The 17,591-nt window shown below is 35.3% G+C and overlaps 1 protein-coding gene across 1 annotated transcript in view; it reads left to right on the top strand.

Moving 5' to 3' along the window:
• Positions 1-47: 47 nt before the first annotated feature.
• Positions 48-17,591, top strand: part of LOC125650077 (proteasome activator complex subunit 4B-like) — a 42,083-nt gene continuing 24,539 nt past the window's right edge. Inside the window, exons 1-23 of the mRNA XM_048878024.2 lie at positions 48-325; positions 5,021-5,161; positions 6,407-6,523; positions 6,695-6,739; positions 7,026-7,175; positions 8,778-8,841; positions 8,942-9,016; positions 9,227-9,346; positions 9,447-9,542; positions 9,635-9,693; positions 9,878-10,084; positions 10,283-10,559; positions 10,986-11,050; positions 11,673-11,817; positions 11,927-12,025; positions 12,274-12,346; positions 12,514-12,581; positions 12,675-12,890; positions 13,625-13,779; positions 14,119-14,211; positions 14,310-14,380; positions 14,513-14,575; positions 14,693-14,748. Coding sequence (XP_048733981.2) covers positions 51-325; positions 5,021-5,161; positions 6,407-6,523; positions 6,695-6,739; positions 7,026-7,175; positions 8,778-8,841; positions 8,942-9,016; positions 9,227-9,346; positions 9,447-9,542; positions 9,635-9,693; positions 9,878-10,084; positions 10,283-10,559; positions 10,986-11,050; positions 11,673-11,817; positions 11,927-12,025; positions 12,274-12,346; positions 12,514-12,581; positions 12,675-12,890; positions 13,625-13,779; positions 14,119-14,211; positions 14,310-14,380; positions 14,513-14,575; positions 14,693-14,748 — 2,730 coding nt within the window. The 5' untranslated portion in view covers positions 48-50. The remainder of the gene's footprint in view (positions 326-5,020; positions 5,162-6,406; positions 6,524-6,694; positions 6,740-7,025; positions 7,176-8,777; positions 8,842-8,941; positions 9,017-9,226; positions 9,347-9,446; positions 9,543-9,634; positions 9,694-9,877; positions 10,085-10,282; positions 10,560-10,985; positions 11,051-11,672; positions 11,818-11,926; positions 12,026-12,273; positions 12,347-12,513; positions 12,582-12,674; positions 12,891-13,624; positions 13,780-14,118; positions 14,212-14,309; positions 14,381-14,512; positions 14,576-14,692; positions 14,749-17,591) is intronic.

Here is a 17,591-nt window from a genome sequence, read left to right as displayed (position 1 = left end):
ATTGGTGAATATAGAGCAGCTTAACCAATAAAATTCAATGACACTATGGTATGACATTACATAGAAAAAAATGGAGACTTTCGGAAAGGCAATGTCATGTTGAATTAGCAAATTTCACACATTATCAGAAGATGGAGGACAGAGAGGAGGCTTTGGGCTTTAAGCCTCAGAAGGATAAAATCTACAACAAGTTTTTACCGTATGTCGAGCATATAGATGATGAATCTATAGCTGCTCTTGCAGAAATCAAAGGCAATCTGGCAAAAGCCGTTCTGCTCAGAGACATCAAAGTGGGAGCGACTTTTTGGGTTGGACAGCTCACAAGGTACGATTATGTAAATAAGATAAGTGATGAAGGGAATGGTATTTATCTGGGGATTAAGTTAATGAACAGAACTTTAATTGTCACAAGATGGATTTTTTTTTTCTGGGTACTTAGCAGGTCCGGCACAATCTCTATATTTAGCTATATAACGTAATATTAAGATATTTGAAATAGCATGATTAAGCTAGTTTAGATTGAATTTCTTAAGTGCAATGGAATACTTGCCAAGTAGTCGCATAATAATTTTTCAACATGACTATAATTTGAACTAACCACAACACTGTTTTAATTAGAGTTCATAATATAACAGGAAGGTAGAAAATGCAACAGACCAGACCGGAATTCGAACCCAGACCCCCTGAATCTCTAGGCAGGTACTCTACCAACAGAACTATCTGGCTACCAGTGATCGAACCTGGCTGACCACTACATTTCTCTCTCCTTAAATGTCTACACGCTTGAAGATAACAACCCAGGATGTTTATCCCATCCTGGCATTTCCAATGTAGAATGTAGCAGTCAGCTGGGTTTGATCTAGTGGCCAGATAGCTCAATTGGTAGAGCACCTGACTAGAGATTCAGGGAACCAGGTTCGAATCCCGGTCTGGTCGGTTGCATTTTCTCCCTTCCTGTCAGATTTGGTGCCGTGACCATCCCTGGACTTGCAGGTGAAAGCCATGCCAGGGGCATATAAAGAATCTGGGTTGTGAGTCTTCAAGGATGAAGACAAATTAAAGGAAGGAGGAATGTAGTAGTTAGGACTATAAGGACTGTGGATATTGGCCTGGATAGCTCAGTGGTTAGAGCACCAGACTAGTAATGCGGGGATCCTGGGTTCGATGCCCAGTCCAGCCTCAAATTTTCTCCTCTCCAATACTACATTTGGTGCTGTTGACCACCCCTGGACTTGCAGTCCTGTGAAAGTCCTGCCAGGGGCAAAAGAATCTGGGTTGTGTGTCTTTGAGGGCAAAGACAATTTAAGGAGGAAGGAATGTAGGGGTTAGCTGGGTCGCCAGATAGCTCAGCCTACCCTGTGCATGCTGACTTTACGATGTGGAATCTGATTGCCAATCCACTATTCTTTTTATCCTCATTGACTTTTATTCTTTGCTGAAGACTGGATAATTGTTGCTTAACTTAAGAATCCTAAACATTAGACAATTTTGAATCAAACTTCTTCCTAGGGGATACAGTTTAAGAAGTATTTTTTGTAACCAATGTGTTGTGTGGAGTATAAGGATGAAATATTTTCACTCAGTGCTTTTAGAAATTGATTTGATTAAAGATTTGAAATATCTAAATCAAGCTATTTCAAATAGCTTTGTAAAGCTATATATATCTTCGTAAAGCTACATAGCTAAATATAAAGATTGTGCTGGACCTGCTTAGAATAACAGAAATGATGTCCAATAACAGGAACTGAGGAATGACGGTAAAAACCAGAATGATGCCCGAACTCACCAGAATGACACTTAATTTATTTTGATAGCGAGCAAAGCTCGCGGTGCAACAAGCTTGCTCCAATTATTACACATATGAGTCACATGATTTGCTCTTCATCAGCTGAAAAAAGATGAGTATTACCCATAATACTTCTGGAAAAATGTCACTGCGGTATACTTCATTGATAACCCCGTGAATAAATTGTTTAAAAAGTACCACAAATGTTTTTAAATTCCAGACAAGGTTTCTCATAGCTTTGTGCATTTTGTTTTTGTTGATAATTGCTTGGTTTGAAAGAAAAATCATTGCAGCTAATTGACATCACAATGCAACTGTTTACATCCACTGCATTATATTTTCCCACTTTAAATGAGGAGGCGGATTGGATGTCTATAAGTCATGTTGCAAGATGTTAATGGGCTTCGTTCGTCTCAACGGTCACACTGTACAATACATGTATATTGAAAAATAATTATATAAAAGGGTTTGACACTAAGGCACATCCGACCAACCGAGTCTACTAAATGAGTGGTCCGGTTGGGTAAAATGTCGATTTACTAGTCCGACTGGTCGAGTTGAAAAAATAAACAAGAAACTTTACTTTAAACCATAAGGTATTTTATTCTTAACAAAAAAATAACTGCAAAGAGTTTGAGAGCAATTTTGAACCGCGTGATGACATAATCTCTATTTTTAGTTCTAATATAAATATTTATAAATAAAATTCATTTTCATTTTAAAAAAGCCCAGTTTACTTGAATTTAATATTTATAAGTGTTTAATAACTTGATAAATTACGTCGTAAACAGCCATTTTTCGGTGTTGACATGTGCGGGAATGTCTATATTCAAATACGACTTCTCGTCCTCAAGGAAAGATGTTCCAAGAGAGAAAAAAATGGGAAAAAACAAAGCAGGGCTTATGAAATAGAAATAATAATTTTAAAAAACTACTACGGTTGAGGTCATCTTATTCTAAATGGACTAAAGAATTTCCGTTCCAGGTAGAATTTAAAGAAACAGAAAATGTGTTTGAAAATAAAAGCATCAAATTGAATGAAGAGACTGAAGATTTTTTGAGACAATTAAATACATTTTAGTTCAAACTTAATGTTTGTAATTTGAATTAAGTATTTAGATATGGAGTTGTGGTTTTTTCCTGGAAAGTTGATCAGGGCTAGTGCATGTAAGGTCAGGTCTAGTAAAAATCATTTGAAGTAGCCCAACTGGTCTAGTGCTCAAAAAAGTCAATGTCAAACCCTGTATAATAATATATTTTAATAACAAAATTAAAAATAATTTGGTTTATGGTGTAACCATAATCTGGACTGGATATTTGGACTGACGCCTTCACTGAATCTTTGAGCAGTCCTTCATAATTCATGTCTTGAAATTCACATTCAACTTCAGCTAGTTTTAGCAATTAATGTGCATGTAGGGCTTCGAATAAGTATTGCTATTAATAAAATAAAAACAGTAAAAAAAAAAATTCAAACGAAGATGCCCATTATGTAATTGTTTATCTCCTGATTATGAAGAGTTCCCATAATCTGTTTTTCTTTATTAGTGATATATAGCAACTGCCTTTACCTACTGTATAACATGAATAAAAAAAACCCAGACTAGTATGGGAACTCTTCAATACCAGGAGATAAACAATTACACCATGAGAGTATGCCATAGTGACTGCTAGTATTTATTTTGGGGTTTTCATACCTAAATGGTAAGCAGTGCAGCATTAATAGTGAGAGAGTTAGTTTGACTGTCAAGTGACTTATTTTGGCACTGTCACCTAAGCAGTCGCGGGGGGGGGGGGGGGGGGGGGGGGGGGGGGGGGGGGGGGGGGGGGCATATCGCAAACGTGTTATTAGAAAAATAATGCACAGAACTTTGTTTTTTTTTGGTCACATTGAGTTACCTCTCTTTGCTTATATCCTTCATCAATATTATAATGAATTAATCTTTTCTTTCATTTATTGAAACAAAAATGCTTTCTTTGTTGTTTCATTGGGTGATGAAGGTAGCAAGCATTGCAGAAAAAATTTATAACCCACTAAGTGGGTTATGTAAATATTTTCTGCAATAATTGCTCCCTTCATCACCTGATGAAATGTCAAAGAAAGACATTTTATTATTTTTGTTTTCATGTATGTTAACTAGATTAAAGTACTAAAATATCAAATAGTTAACCCATTCATTGTGTTAAATGGAACAGCCAATGCACCCTTTGACCTTGATGACGTTTTATATTTGGTCATGATTACACAGACAGGTGGTACTAAAAAAACAAGATCAAACTACTTTGCAACAAATATGCACTCATTGTCGCAGATGAAAGCAATATCAATTTCAAAAGAAATATATTAAGAGAAAAGATTCAGTCAATGTAAATATTGATAACTCAACAGGTTATGTTTAGTGCTTGATTATGTTATTGTGTGTCAACCTCCCTGACATCTCAGGTATTCGCTGGTGCACCAAGAAGATCAATGCTTGTTTTATTTTAAAGCTTACTTAATCCAGGAAAAGTATTCAAAGTTTAAGGAAAAACGTGGCGAATTATTCATATGTCGATAAAAATGTCACCCAAAATTGTAAATAACACCTCAAAGTAACGAGTAAAGTACTACTAATATTTACCTGCTACATGCCTTCCATCACAACTGTTTATTATTTATTACATTTCTCTTACTATGTTTACATGGCGTGAAATGCAAAAAACCAAAAATTTCTGATGAAATCAATGACCCCTTAAGTCTGGGGCTTAAGATGAAAAAATGATGAAAATGTGTTACATATATTAAAAAAATATATGTATGTGTAAAATAAGTTGATGTGCATTATTTTACAAATAATGTATTTGCATTATGCCCCTAACAGCTTAGAGCGCATAACTGACGGAAGTTGAATGAATTTCCAGACATGAATTATGAAGAACTGCTCCAAGATTCAATGAAGGCCACAGTGTAAATATCCAACAATGGTTACCGTTAGGTGTGACTGTTGAGACAAGTGAGACCCTTAACATCTTGCTACACGACTTTATGCCTATTCATTTAATATGGGAAATATGATTGTGTCATTAGATTTAGCTTTGAGATATGAGAAGACTTTTCTAGTCCTTAAAAATGTTTGTGGTACTTTACTATATTTACAAATAATTTATGTAAGGAATGCTTGTCTGTTTTTAGGTATGCCGTTTTGATGCTCTATATCTTTGTGACGATTGATCGATCAATATTTTCTTTTCCAGATACATTCGTCTCTATGGAATGAAGTTCTCAAAAGAAGATCATGTTCTGTTTATCAAGCTTTTGTTTGAGCTGACCACCATTCCTGACCTTGAACTTTCATTAGTTCCAAAGTTTGCCAGTCAACTTGTTGGCTTGTTGAAGTAAGTTAACACCACTACTCTGGAACCTACCACTCTTCACTGTCACCTGTGTCACATTTTGAAATTTTTCTTCACACAGTCAACATTTAACATGAGTTAACTTTGTAACACTCTTTTAAATATGATTTATTGTAATGGTAATGATTTTTACTGAAGCCTTTTGGAATGATGTCTATGTGGCCAACCAGTATTTTTTGTTAAAGTTTGGAAGAGGTTCGTACATTAGAATTGTATTGCCATGTTCTATTTCATTTCTTAAAAATATTGACTGCCAACCCAATCCCAACTGTATGTTGTGAGTCTTCACTCATATACTGTATAAGTGGAATTTTAGCAAACCTCAAATTTAGCAATTTTTCCATTAAAAATGGGAATATATATATATATATATATATATACATATATATATATACATAGTGGGATAAATCTCCGATATAATCTTCTAGAGTGCTCGACATGGACTCACGGAGCTACATAAATTGATGATCAGATGGAGTTTAATCACATAACATTTATTTCTCTTCAGGCTGTTTCGTAAGGGGATAGTTTCTCCTCACTCGTCAGAAGAAAAATGACATCTAACGAAAAACATCTACATGACTGAGTACATGTTACACAGAAACATACTGGATAGTTGCTAAGCATGATATATATATATATAGCAAGAGCTAATTTTAGTGACTTTATGAAACTAAGAAAGATAACTGTTATCTCAGATAGGGAATAAATTGTTAGCGATTTTCAATTTTAGTGATCTCAACACCCTCGCTAATAATGCCAAAATCAAATCCTCACAAAGACTTCTGCTTATATGGGCATGTTGTTTATGGTCTGTCTGATAGTCTGTCCCTAACTTCAAGTTTGGTCATAAAGTTTGAGCTATGAAAGACAGAGACTTAATACTTGAATTGTGAAAGGGCATAATCATGGTTTCTGTCCAAAAAAGGTGAAAGTTATATGTAAAGGCCAAAAAATTAAAAATAACATTGAACATAACTGTATTAAACATGAACTGGACAAGATAGAGACTTCCTATTCATGTTTAGCAAATTGAAAATATCAATGTAAAACAAATTTGCTGGATCAAAGTTTTAGTGAAGGTCAACGTTGTTAAATGAGACACAACGACATTCTAAGACCTGTGTATTTCACAAACACATCTTGTTTCCTTTTTCTTTTAACCTAGCTACTGGTCAAAGACCCAAAGAGTTTATATGAATTGTTTTGTTATTCACTTTATTTCAGAAAACAAAAATTGTTAACACGAGACGATTTGGAATTGCCATGGAAACCAATTTATCAGCTTGTGGAAAATGTGGCGTACTCACCATATGAACACCACGGATTGCAATTATTTCCACAGTAAGAATTTTCTTGTGTCAGAGATCACTTTGCTGAAAAACCATTAGTGACACACCCTCGATATGAGGATTAATACATGGCCTGTATAATAAAAATCAGTTGATGATGATGATAATGACACAAGGCAGGAAAATTATCCTTATTATGATTCGGTTGCTTTTTTTTTTCCAGAAATATGGAGCATGATTTGAAGAACCTTGTTAATTACTGTAGGACGTAAGTTTTAATGGGTTTAAAGAACGTAGCTGATTATCAAACACTGATGTAGCTGCAATAATGTAGCGCTCTCCGATTTATTTATTTTTTATTCTGCAAAAAAAAAAAATCAGATAGGGCTACATTTTTGCAGCTAGTAGCACTGATGTTGTGCAATGTTACAAAGTACTAATGGTACAATTTTTTTTAGGGGAACAGATTTACTGAATGATCAGAATTTTTAAATTTGAAAATACACATACAACAACTGTAGATAGCCGTGAATTAATTTCAAGGTGTTTTTCAGTTATTTTCCAGTGTCAGCGACCCAGGAGATGTTGGACGAATGGCGACCATTGCTTTGTCCATTTGATGTCACTAATATTAAAGCTGTTCACTACTTTGAATACTTCTTACCAACAGATTTACCTCCTGAATACCATGATAAAGGGTTCAAGTGAGTCTGATTAGTTACTTGTGCATTGTAAAAGATAAAAGGGTTCAAGTGACCTTGATCAGTGAAGGACTATAGCTACGCTGTACTTTAAAATACATAATTATGATCAATGTGAATTTGATTTTATTCATAGCTCTATTACCCAATAGAGAAATTCACAATGTTCTGACATGGGTGATTATAAATGTGAAGACTGCTGCATGAGTTTATTTTGCCCCCATAATTGAAGATTCAGGGGCATATAGTTTTTGGTCTGTCTGCAAAACTTTTTATCTTGGCTATAACCTTTGAATGGATAGTGATAGGGCTTTCATATTTTGCATGTGTATTCCTTGTGTCAAAACCTTTGTTTTGGTAGCAGAAATCTTGTGACCTTGAACTTGGAGTTTGACCTACTTCTGAAGAACTTTTAACCTTGGCTATCATTTTTGAATGATTTGTGATAGTGATCAGTGATTTTTTAAAGACCCATTTTAGGTCTGAATATCTGACATTTCCCCTCCCAAAAATTACCATTTTCCCCCCCAATTTAACTTGCACTTTTTCCAATACTAGAAACTGGTAAAAAATGTATAATTTGTTAAAAAATAAGTTCAATGTGAGTAGTTTATATACGACATGATAAAGACACATCAATTCTAGATGATTTAGAAAGAATAATCGAAAATTTTAAGAGCTTAAAGATAAGAAAGTTAAATATGTAAAATATAAGAAGAATGACATCAATTTGTGTTTGAATTCTTGTTTGATATGATATATTTAGCACATTTACAATAATGACTAGGTTTTCCCAATTTGATCAAAATGTTGACAAGTTTTCCCAATTCGAAAGCCACAGGACCCTTTTGAAAAATCACTGGTGATGGGGCTTTCATATTGTTCATTATTGTGTATTCCTTGTTTCAAGACCTTTCATTTGGTAGCAAAATTCTTGTGACCTTAACCATGAAGTTTGGCCTACTCTTGAAAAACTTTAACCTTGGTCATAACTTTTGAATGGTTAGTAATAAGCCTTTCATATTCCATATGTATTCCTTGTGACAAGACCTTTCATTTGGTAGCAGAAGTTTTGACCTTGTGGGCTTGGCATCGAGTTTGACCTACTTCTAAAAACCCTTAACCAATGCCGTAACTTTTGAATGCTTAGTGTTGAGCTCTCATATTTCAGTTGTGCATTCCATGTGACGAGACTTTTCTTTAGGTAGCACAGATTTTGACCTTGTGACCTTTACCTTGGAGTTTACTCTACTTTTGGGGGGAAAACTAAAACTTAGGTCATAACTTTTAAAGGTTTTCGTATTTCATATGTGTATTCCTTGTGACAAGACCTTTGTTTGGGCACCAGAATTACTCTGCTGCTATACAAGGACATCAGTGTCTCACAAACACATCTTGTTGTATCCAAAATATAGATTGCACATCCCAGTTTTATTTTCTGTTTTCACTTTAGTTCTTAACCCACTAGATATGTAGAAAGGACTTTCGCAGTTAGAGCAGTATTCTACCTCTTGAAAGAAGCCCAGAAATACTGAGATATGGGAGTTAATTACAAATATTATAATTTTTCATTACATATAAAAACTGAAATTGTTTTTCTTTCAGACTGTGGCTTGATGAATTTCTCAACATGTGGCACTCCTACCAAAATGCTCCGACTTGGGAGGCAGTAAGATATATCATTTTACTTTTAGTAAATAATAGCATGATTTACTGATTTACACCATTTACCAAATTTTGCAGTAACTTAAAAAAAAATATTTTGATAGGGTCTCGTTCGATTGTTTGCACGACTTGCCCACGACACAATAGGCTATATAGACTGGTGTCCTCATGTATCCATGGTGAGTCTATTTCTACTGTCGGTATTGTTAGCCGAGTTGCAACGAAGTTGAACTCGGCTATTGGTTTGTTTATATAGTGTTACACTATAATGCTACACTACTAAACTGTTTAAAGAGGAAATTCATTAACAAAGAATTGTTTGAAATGTTGCAGTTTCTGTATTTTGAATTATTTTGTTTTGATAAGCTAGATGTATATCTTCAACACAGGTTTTCAATCGCTTCATAAGAAGTTTCAATCTGCCGGTCGGAATGCAGAAAGTGCAAGTAGGTCGTTCTAACAATACCTACGATATCGGCGCCACGATTACCTGGATAGTGTCCATGATGGTGAGAGTATTTCCCGTTCTTGCAACCAATTCAAAATGTTATTCCCATTCTGTATCAGAGATATCAGGATAGACTTCACTGTTCTGATTGTCCATTGCAGGGCGGGCCTAATGGGAGCATGGTGCAGGATCACATAGACAGCTTCTTTAAAGCTCTGCAGTCATTTTTCCACCCATCAAACCTGGGAAAGTGGAATGTAAGTAGTGAAGGCAGTTTATCCTCCATATTTCTTTCACCGAGTGTATACCTGTTATATCATTCAGTGATATTGACCTATCCAATTTGCAGATTAAGCTGAGTGGGCTACTAATGAATTTTCCAAAACTGGTGGTAAAGAGAATACACAGGTATTTGTCCTTATTGAATTTGGTTCCGTGTGAAATATACTGTGTAATATAGTTGCTGTCAATCGAGTAGATATGATGGAGCTGTACAGTGCACCAGAAGTAACAGATGTTTTACGCCAAAATATTGAAGGTATGTCGATATGTTGAAGGAATAATCATTTTCACATTTTGTAACATTTTTCAGAGAGAGATATAAGAAGAAGGACTGGCTGTCAGTGATTCCAGAGGAGTACAAACTCAAGGATTCTGAAATCACCAGATTCGTAAAGAGCATGCAGCCTGTAGTATCGGTGTCGATGTTCAGTAAATACGGAAGTCACGACTCAGCAATAGCAATCAGACACCTGTCTAACATGAGGCCGGAGCTCATCATACCAGATCTATTAGAGAAGTAGGCTGCCATTTAGACTGTTTATTTTCAAACACACGAGTCTTGTCTCCATGCCTTGATTGCAGTAATCAAATTTCACTTTGTGCAATTTATCTTAAACTTGTTCAACTATTCACATTTAATCATTTAACTGTTTGTTATTTTACTGTTCTTTTATTATATGAAGCTTTGAAACACTTTGTTTTTTTGCATTGATAGGATGTATCCTGCGATGGAGAACCTGATCGAGCCCCACCGTCTGATTGCCTGCATGAACTGTGTGGTGGCTGTGTCTCGCTCAATGCTGAGTGCCAGGAAGTGGTACCCAGAAGGCCGTTCTCATGTACTCCCCCTGCTGAACCTCGCACTACCAGGAATTGACCCTAATGACTTTAAGAAGTGCCTGGTGACCTTTCAGATGATTTCCACCTTTGTGGCTCAGGTTCCTATTGTTGACTGCTCAGAGGCTGTGTTCATCAGAAATGACCTCTCAGAGGTATGTTGTTTGAGATCTCAACAAGCATAGAATGAAACTTTGTATTCTGATACTATATACTCTACGTTATAGCTGGTTATTTTGGTGGAGTACAAAGTTTGGCCTATTTTGGTGATAGATTCCTAATTGCTAAAATGATAAAAACCAAACTGAATCCCCAATATTCAGTGTATATATTTGTGTACAAATGTAGTAAATATCATTTACGTCACCAAATTTACCATCAAAATTATTAACAAACATGTACCTTTATTTCTTAAACTCTTTGAATTTTACACTTCTCCCCCAAATGCTATACAGTAAAAGTAAGATGCATATGTTGGTTTGTTACAATCAGAGATAATGGTTATAACAATGCTATAAAACTTCACTGTATCTGTCCATTTTTTAGTGTGTATATATTGTTATGATTGGTTTAAATTACAGGAAGAAAAAGAACTATGTTCAGCTACAGCTCAGTTTGAGGACTTCGTTCTGTTGTTTTTGGACAGGTTTGTTGATATGTGTATTTCAGTGCATTTTTGATGTGTGGGTTTTTTTTTTAAAAGTCCTTAAAATTTAGTATCAGTTTTGTAGCTTAATAAAGTGTTTAATTTTTTAGGGGAACGTGCCTAATTCTATCTTTTTAGAGTGTTTCCCCTGATTGATAACGTGCCTAATTTTATCTTTTTAGAGTGTTTGCCCTGATTGAGAACGCGCCTAATTTTATCTTTTTAGAGTGTTTCCCCTGATTGAGAATGCGCCTAATTCTATCTTTTTAGAGTGTTTCCCCTGATTGATAACGTGCCTGATTCTATCTTTTTAGAGTGTTTCCCCTAATTAAGAATGTGCCTAATTCTGTCTTTTTAGAGTGTTTCCCCTAATTAAGAATGTGCCTAATTCTGTCTTTTTAGGGTGTTTGCCCTGATTGATAACGTGCCTAATTTTATCTTTTTAGAGTGTTTGCCCTGATTGAGAATGTGCCTAATTCTGTCTTTTTAGAGTGTTTGCCCTGATTGAGAATGTGTCTAATTTTATCTTTTTAGAGTGTTTGCCCTGATTGAGAATGTGCCTAATTCTGTCTTTTTAGAGTGTTTGCCCTGATTGAGAATGTGTCTAATTTTATCTTTTTAGAGTGTTTGCCCTGATTGAGAACAGTGCCCAGGAGCACACTCATGGTGATCCCACTCGTCTGAATCCAGAACAGACCATGATGGAGGTGGCGCTGTCATCAACATTTACCTCGGTTCTCTTACAATGTTCTACTCCTATATATGAGGTACGGGTATAAATGATTTCTTCTCATACAGTACATGTATTTGTGTTGACATACAAGGTTTCTCTGTAAGGTTGATTGATTCAAACATTAATCACTTTTTACTTTGCAGTCGGCGCTTTCTCGTCTCTATAATTTTATAACCACTAGTGTGTATGAGTCCAATGTTGGCGGCAGGTTCGCAGCAAATCTTTGCAGGGCAGCAGCAAAGGTATCAGAAACTTCCACTGAACATGAAAAACATATATGATGAGAGTTTATTATTGGTATAAAAAATCATATCTTATTGCAGAGTTATATGCTAGTACATGTATTGAATTTTGTGTAGTCATTAAATGTTGATTTTTGAGAAGCAAAGTCACGAGTGTTGTACTCTGATTTAGTGAGCATTTTGATTTTGTGAGAGAGGGTATACAGTATTAGATGGTGCGTACATGTGCATTTTGATTTTAATTTAAGGCAAATCCTAAGGCAGCAGTAGACAAGTTTTTACCTCTGTTTTGCAAGAAGATCAAAGATCTAATGGCAGAACGTAAGTTTCATACTCTGTTGAGGAATGTAGTAGAAATGCAAAGGATCTAATTATTATGAAGCACAAGTACATTTGTTTGTAGATGTGACATAAAGTTAGTTTTGCACACTGTATAAAGTACATTTGTGTGTTGTTCAGACATTATAAAGTACATGTGTGTGTTGTAGATGAAGAATACAAGACAGAGGAACATCTAGATGATGGATTCTTGTGGAATCTTCTCATGCTCTCTCAGGTTGGATTCTTAATGTTAATCAATTCAAAATCTTGTAAAAAAAAAAATTAAACTGTCAATGAATTCTTACTTTATTTTTTATCATCCTTGTAGCTTGTAAGATGCAATGGAGTAGTGCTGCTCCCCTACAAAGATGAGCTGCTTGAAGTGCTCCAGCTGATTCTTCACCTTAAGTGTGTACAAGGCTACGAGCTAGCCTGTCAGCTGATGAGGTACATACTAAGGGCCTTAACTCTTCACTATCCTTTGGATTATCGGAGTGTGGCTGGGTCCTTCGACAGACCAGTGTCCGAGTATCTCGCCATCAATGTAAGTGTGCTAGTCACAGGACAGTGTGATGAATTAGTTTTCACTATACTTACAGTATATCTCATTATCGATGTAAGTGTTAGTCACTGTACAGGTTAATGAATTAGTCTTCATGGTGTGTAACGTTAGGGTTAATTACATTACAGGTTAATGAATTAGTCTTCATGGTGCGTAACGTTAGGGTTAATTACATTACAGGTTAATGAATTAGTCTTCATGGTGTGTAACGTTAGGGTTAATTACATTACAGGTTAATGAATTAGTCTTCATGGTGTGTAACGTTAGGGTTAATTACATTACAGGTTAATGAATTAGTCTTCATGGTGTGTAACGTTAGGGTTAATTACATTACAGGTTAATGAATTAGTCTTCATGGTGTGTAACGTTAGGGTTAATTACATTACAGGTTAATGAATTAGTCTTCATGGTGTGTAACATTAGTGTTAGTCACATTACAGGTTTTGAATGAATGTGTCTTCATTATAGCTATATCTCATCATGTATGTAATGCGTCAGTCACAGAGAGAGTTGTGTGCATACATTTGTCTCCAGGATGTTTATTTAAATGTAATGTCTCTTCTTTGATCCCGTCCATTGACTTTTTCCCCATTAATTTTTCATATACCGTACCATGTACAGGATGTTGCATTTCTCTTTTTAAAATATATGATGGAGTAACTTTTGAAGGAAATATGAATGGCTGAGTTATTGAATTATTGGTGTACTGTTTACAGGACTGGGCAATGTCCGGCGATATGGATGACCTTGGAATGAAGTGGCATATCCCCTCAGCTGACGAGATAGCTTTCGCACAGTGTCTGATGGACCATATACTACAACCAGAGTTAGAGAAAATCATGTCATTATCATCGTCCAATCCAATGGACAAGTAAGATCCCAGGCATCCCTTACTTCGACACTAGTGAAAATTTATGCACCGCTAAAATAGTTTTTAGTATAAGAAAGAGCTCTTTGTTGATTGATAATGTATTTGTTGATATTTAGTAGTTGATAATATAGGTAGTACATATATTTGATCCAGGCAAGGAGTCTGCTAATTTTTTAGCAAAAATTTTACTTGCACTTTTCATTAATTCATTGTATGATATTGTGATGCTAAATGCATAAATTCTTGACTACTTTTGATGGTCTTTGACTTAGAATGCACATAGAATTGAATGTAACAGATTAAGCACACATACAGTATTGTGATTCTTTTAAAATAAAGAGAGGAGTTGTTGCAGAGACTAAACATTACACTGGAGTGCCTTCTCGGGGCCGGGGCAGCACTTCCTGTTTGGAAGTCGACATCCGTCAGTCTGTGAGTCTTACCTGTGTTTTGACAATAAGCACTGTTCCGTCAATCATTTTCTGATCACATTTCCTCTACATGTATGTACTTGTACTTTTGTTTTGTAGGTCCAGTTTGAATGTAAAAACGCAGGTTCCTATGGAACGCTTCCCAGTTAAATCGGTGAAAGAATCATTAGGTAAGCAGTTAACAGAATGTCAAAGACATATGGCCATTTACAGCTTTATAGAAAATATGTGTACTTGATATTAATCAGTTTTGTATGTTTCACTCTGTAAACATACTGTATGTTGTAACTTTTGATTGACAGAGGTACAGTATAAAGGTGCTAACTTAAGACTGGAAGTTGTGAAAACCATGAAACATTTACTGAGTAAGTAGAGGATTCAATTGTCCTCATCAAGTCAGTTTATATGAGCAAGACATTTCAGTTAACTCTCTAACAGGAACAATATATGTTTAAAAAATTTAATCTACTTTCTGTGAACAGAATACCTGATGGAATGCACAGAAGATGATACTAAGAGTTTGTCGAAGCTAATTAAGGTACAGTACTTAGTTTGTTAATTAAGGTACTTTTGTTTTCAGCCTTTTTGTAAGAGTAACAGTAAACTTATGAGTTAAAGAGCTATTGGACAATCTGAGAAATGAATAGTGTCAATTTGTCATCTAAAAGTGCTGTGTCCATCGATGCATGAACTTGTACATGTATTACATTGTATATTAAAAGACACAACGCATGTTTCTAAACTTTTTCATGTTTTCTGCAAAATTAATTCTTTTCATGCCTAAAACTACTTTAAATGTGTTTTTAATGAAATATTTTGCGTAGTTTTCGAGTTTGAAAGCAATGAAATTTAAATCTTGCAATATGCATATTGACGTCATATGCGCCCTCGGGTTTGAGAACATCTATTAGCCATTTCATAAACAGATTAGATTTAATCGACAAAAAAACCCAATTATCACGTTAACAGCTTGTAAATGATATTGCATTAAGATGTTTTGTGCCATGCTCGGGTGTACTAGTTGTCGGTAGAAAGGATTTTCAATTTTTTGAAGGAAGAAAAAAGACGTGGATAATTTTTTGTTGGAGTAAGAACTTTACCTTTAAAAACACACCCATTCACCTTTTCAAAAACCGTTTGGACAGAGACCCTGATAAACTGCGAGAAAATGGATATATCGAAGTTTATAAACACTACATAATTCTGTTCTGGTCTTCAAATTCAATACACACTCGGATCAACTGACCTTCACCTTGTAACAACATACCTGGTATAACTTGTGCTTCCAGTTTCTACCAACTGGTAGATTTACAAACGTTTTAAAGATACAAAATAATTGAACTTTTAATTATATAAATAATAGAATATTGTACTTCCTAACTTTAAATTGAATTATAAGATTATTTCCTCAATGAACTCGTAACATCTTTCAAGAGTGCATCAGTATAGCGCTGTGCTCCCACTTCCTAACGACGTGCAGATCACAATTCAAAAATAATAATATTGCTTTATCAAAATAAAATGATGTGATTTCCACTTTAAATTTGATTATTATACCCCCCGAACGAAGTTCTGGGGGGTATATAGGAATCACTGTCTGTCTGTCTCCTGGGGCGCGTTTTACAGAAGAACTTACGACCAAGTTTACATACTGAAATTTTCTAGTTTATTGTAAGATCATTCACTCCAAATGCAATATATATTTTTTAGATATTGAAAACTAAGCCTCAGAAAAGTTTTACTTCATTCACTCAAAGTAATAACAGTGTAATACAATTTAAGACTTGCGACTTTGTCGTAAGTTGTTTTGTAAAACGGACCCCAGATTCGTGTCCGGGCCATAACTTCTTTGTTCTTTGACATAGGCATACCATATTTCGCACACAGGTAGATCACCTTGAGACGATGTGTCGGGTACCTTCATGACCTCTATATGACCTTGACCTTAAGTTCAAAATTAAAAGTTTTTTTTACAATGGATTCGTGTCCGGGCCATAACTTCTAGGCCATACCATATTTGACACATGAGTGTATCACCATGAGACAATGTGTCATGTACCTTCATGACCTCCATATAAACTTGACCTCAAGGTCAAAATTAAACGTTTTTACAATGGATTCATGTCAGGGCCATAACTTCTTTGTTCTTTGACATAAGCATACCGTATTTGACACATGAGTGTATCACCATGAGACAGTGTGTCATGTACCTTCATGACCTCCACATGACCTTGACCTCAAGGTCAAAATTAAACGTTTTTACAATGGATTCATGTCAGGGCCATAACTTCTTTGTTCTTTGACATAGACATACCATATTTGATACATGAGTGTATCACCATGAGACGATGTGTCATGTACTTTCATGACCTCCATATGACCTTGACCTCAAGGTCAAAATTAAAGGTTTTTACAATGGATCCGTGTCAGGGCCATGACTTCTTTGTTCTTTGACATAGGCATACCATATTTGACACATGAGTGTATCTCCATGAGATGATGTGTCAGGTACCTTCATTACCTCTATATGACCTTGAACTTTCACCTCAAGGTCAAAATTGATTATAGGGTTTTGACATAGTCATACCATAAGACATGGGTGTATCACCATGAGACTATGTGTCATGTACATTCATGACCTCTTTATGACCTTGACCTTTGATCTCAAGGTCAAAATTATAGGTTTATACCATGGATTTGTTTTCAGACTATATCTTCCATTTTCTTCTACAAAGGCATACTATATTTTTACACTCAGGAAAGAGGTAATTTATGCCTATTAACAACACCCTTTGGGAGATTGGGGTAAGCGAGGGGTATTCTTAGTGAGCATTGCTCACAGTACCTCTTGATTTTATTGATTTGTGTGTATTTTTTCTTTTCCTCTTTCCGAAATGCACCCGGCCGTGACAGTAGCTTGTCCTAGGACGTAGTTGTCAACAATGTAACATACTATAATTTGTCTAATCCAAAAATAAATAATTTCACTGTTTATTTGGGGGGAAAAACAGCGCCAATTACAGATGTATAAAGGAATAACATTACCAAACAGTTTGTAGACAGCAACCCATACAAACATTATTTACTCGCAATATTGCCGATTTCATACATGCTTTCTTCGCTATATTTGGCTATTTTCATCACTATATGTATATGCACTGGTGGGGAAAACATAAAACTCAGAAAATTTGTCAACATCGACTTAAATGTTTCCCATGGTGAATAAATTAGGCCCCTAAAAGCTGAGTTTTTAATAATACCTCACAATACTTTCACAATCCGAAGGGCGCATGCGACGTCAATGTACCACGTGACTACCTACCTAATTAACTAAACTTTTTGAAATAGGGGCTTAGATTTACATGTAAGTCTGTATTGTGG

Source organism: Ostrea edulis, chromosome 5 (assembly GCF_947568905.1).
Source record: "Ostrea edulis chromosome 5, xbOstEdul1.1, whole genome shotgun sequence".
NCBI classification, from domain to species: domain Eukaryota; kingdom Metazoa; phylum Mollusca; class Bivalvia; order Ostreida; family Ostreidae; genus Ostrea; species Ostrea edulis.
Note: the sequence above shows the minus strand (reverse complement) of the source record. Positions and strands in the feature narration are given on the sequence as shown.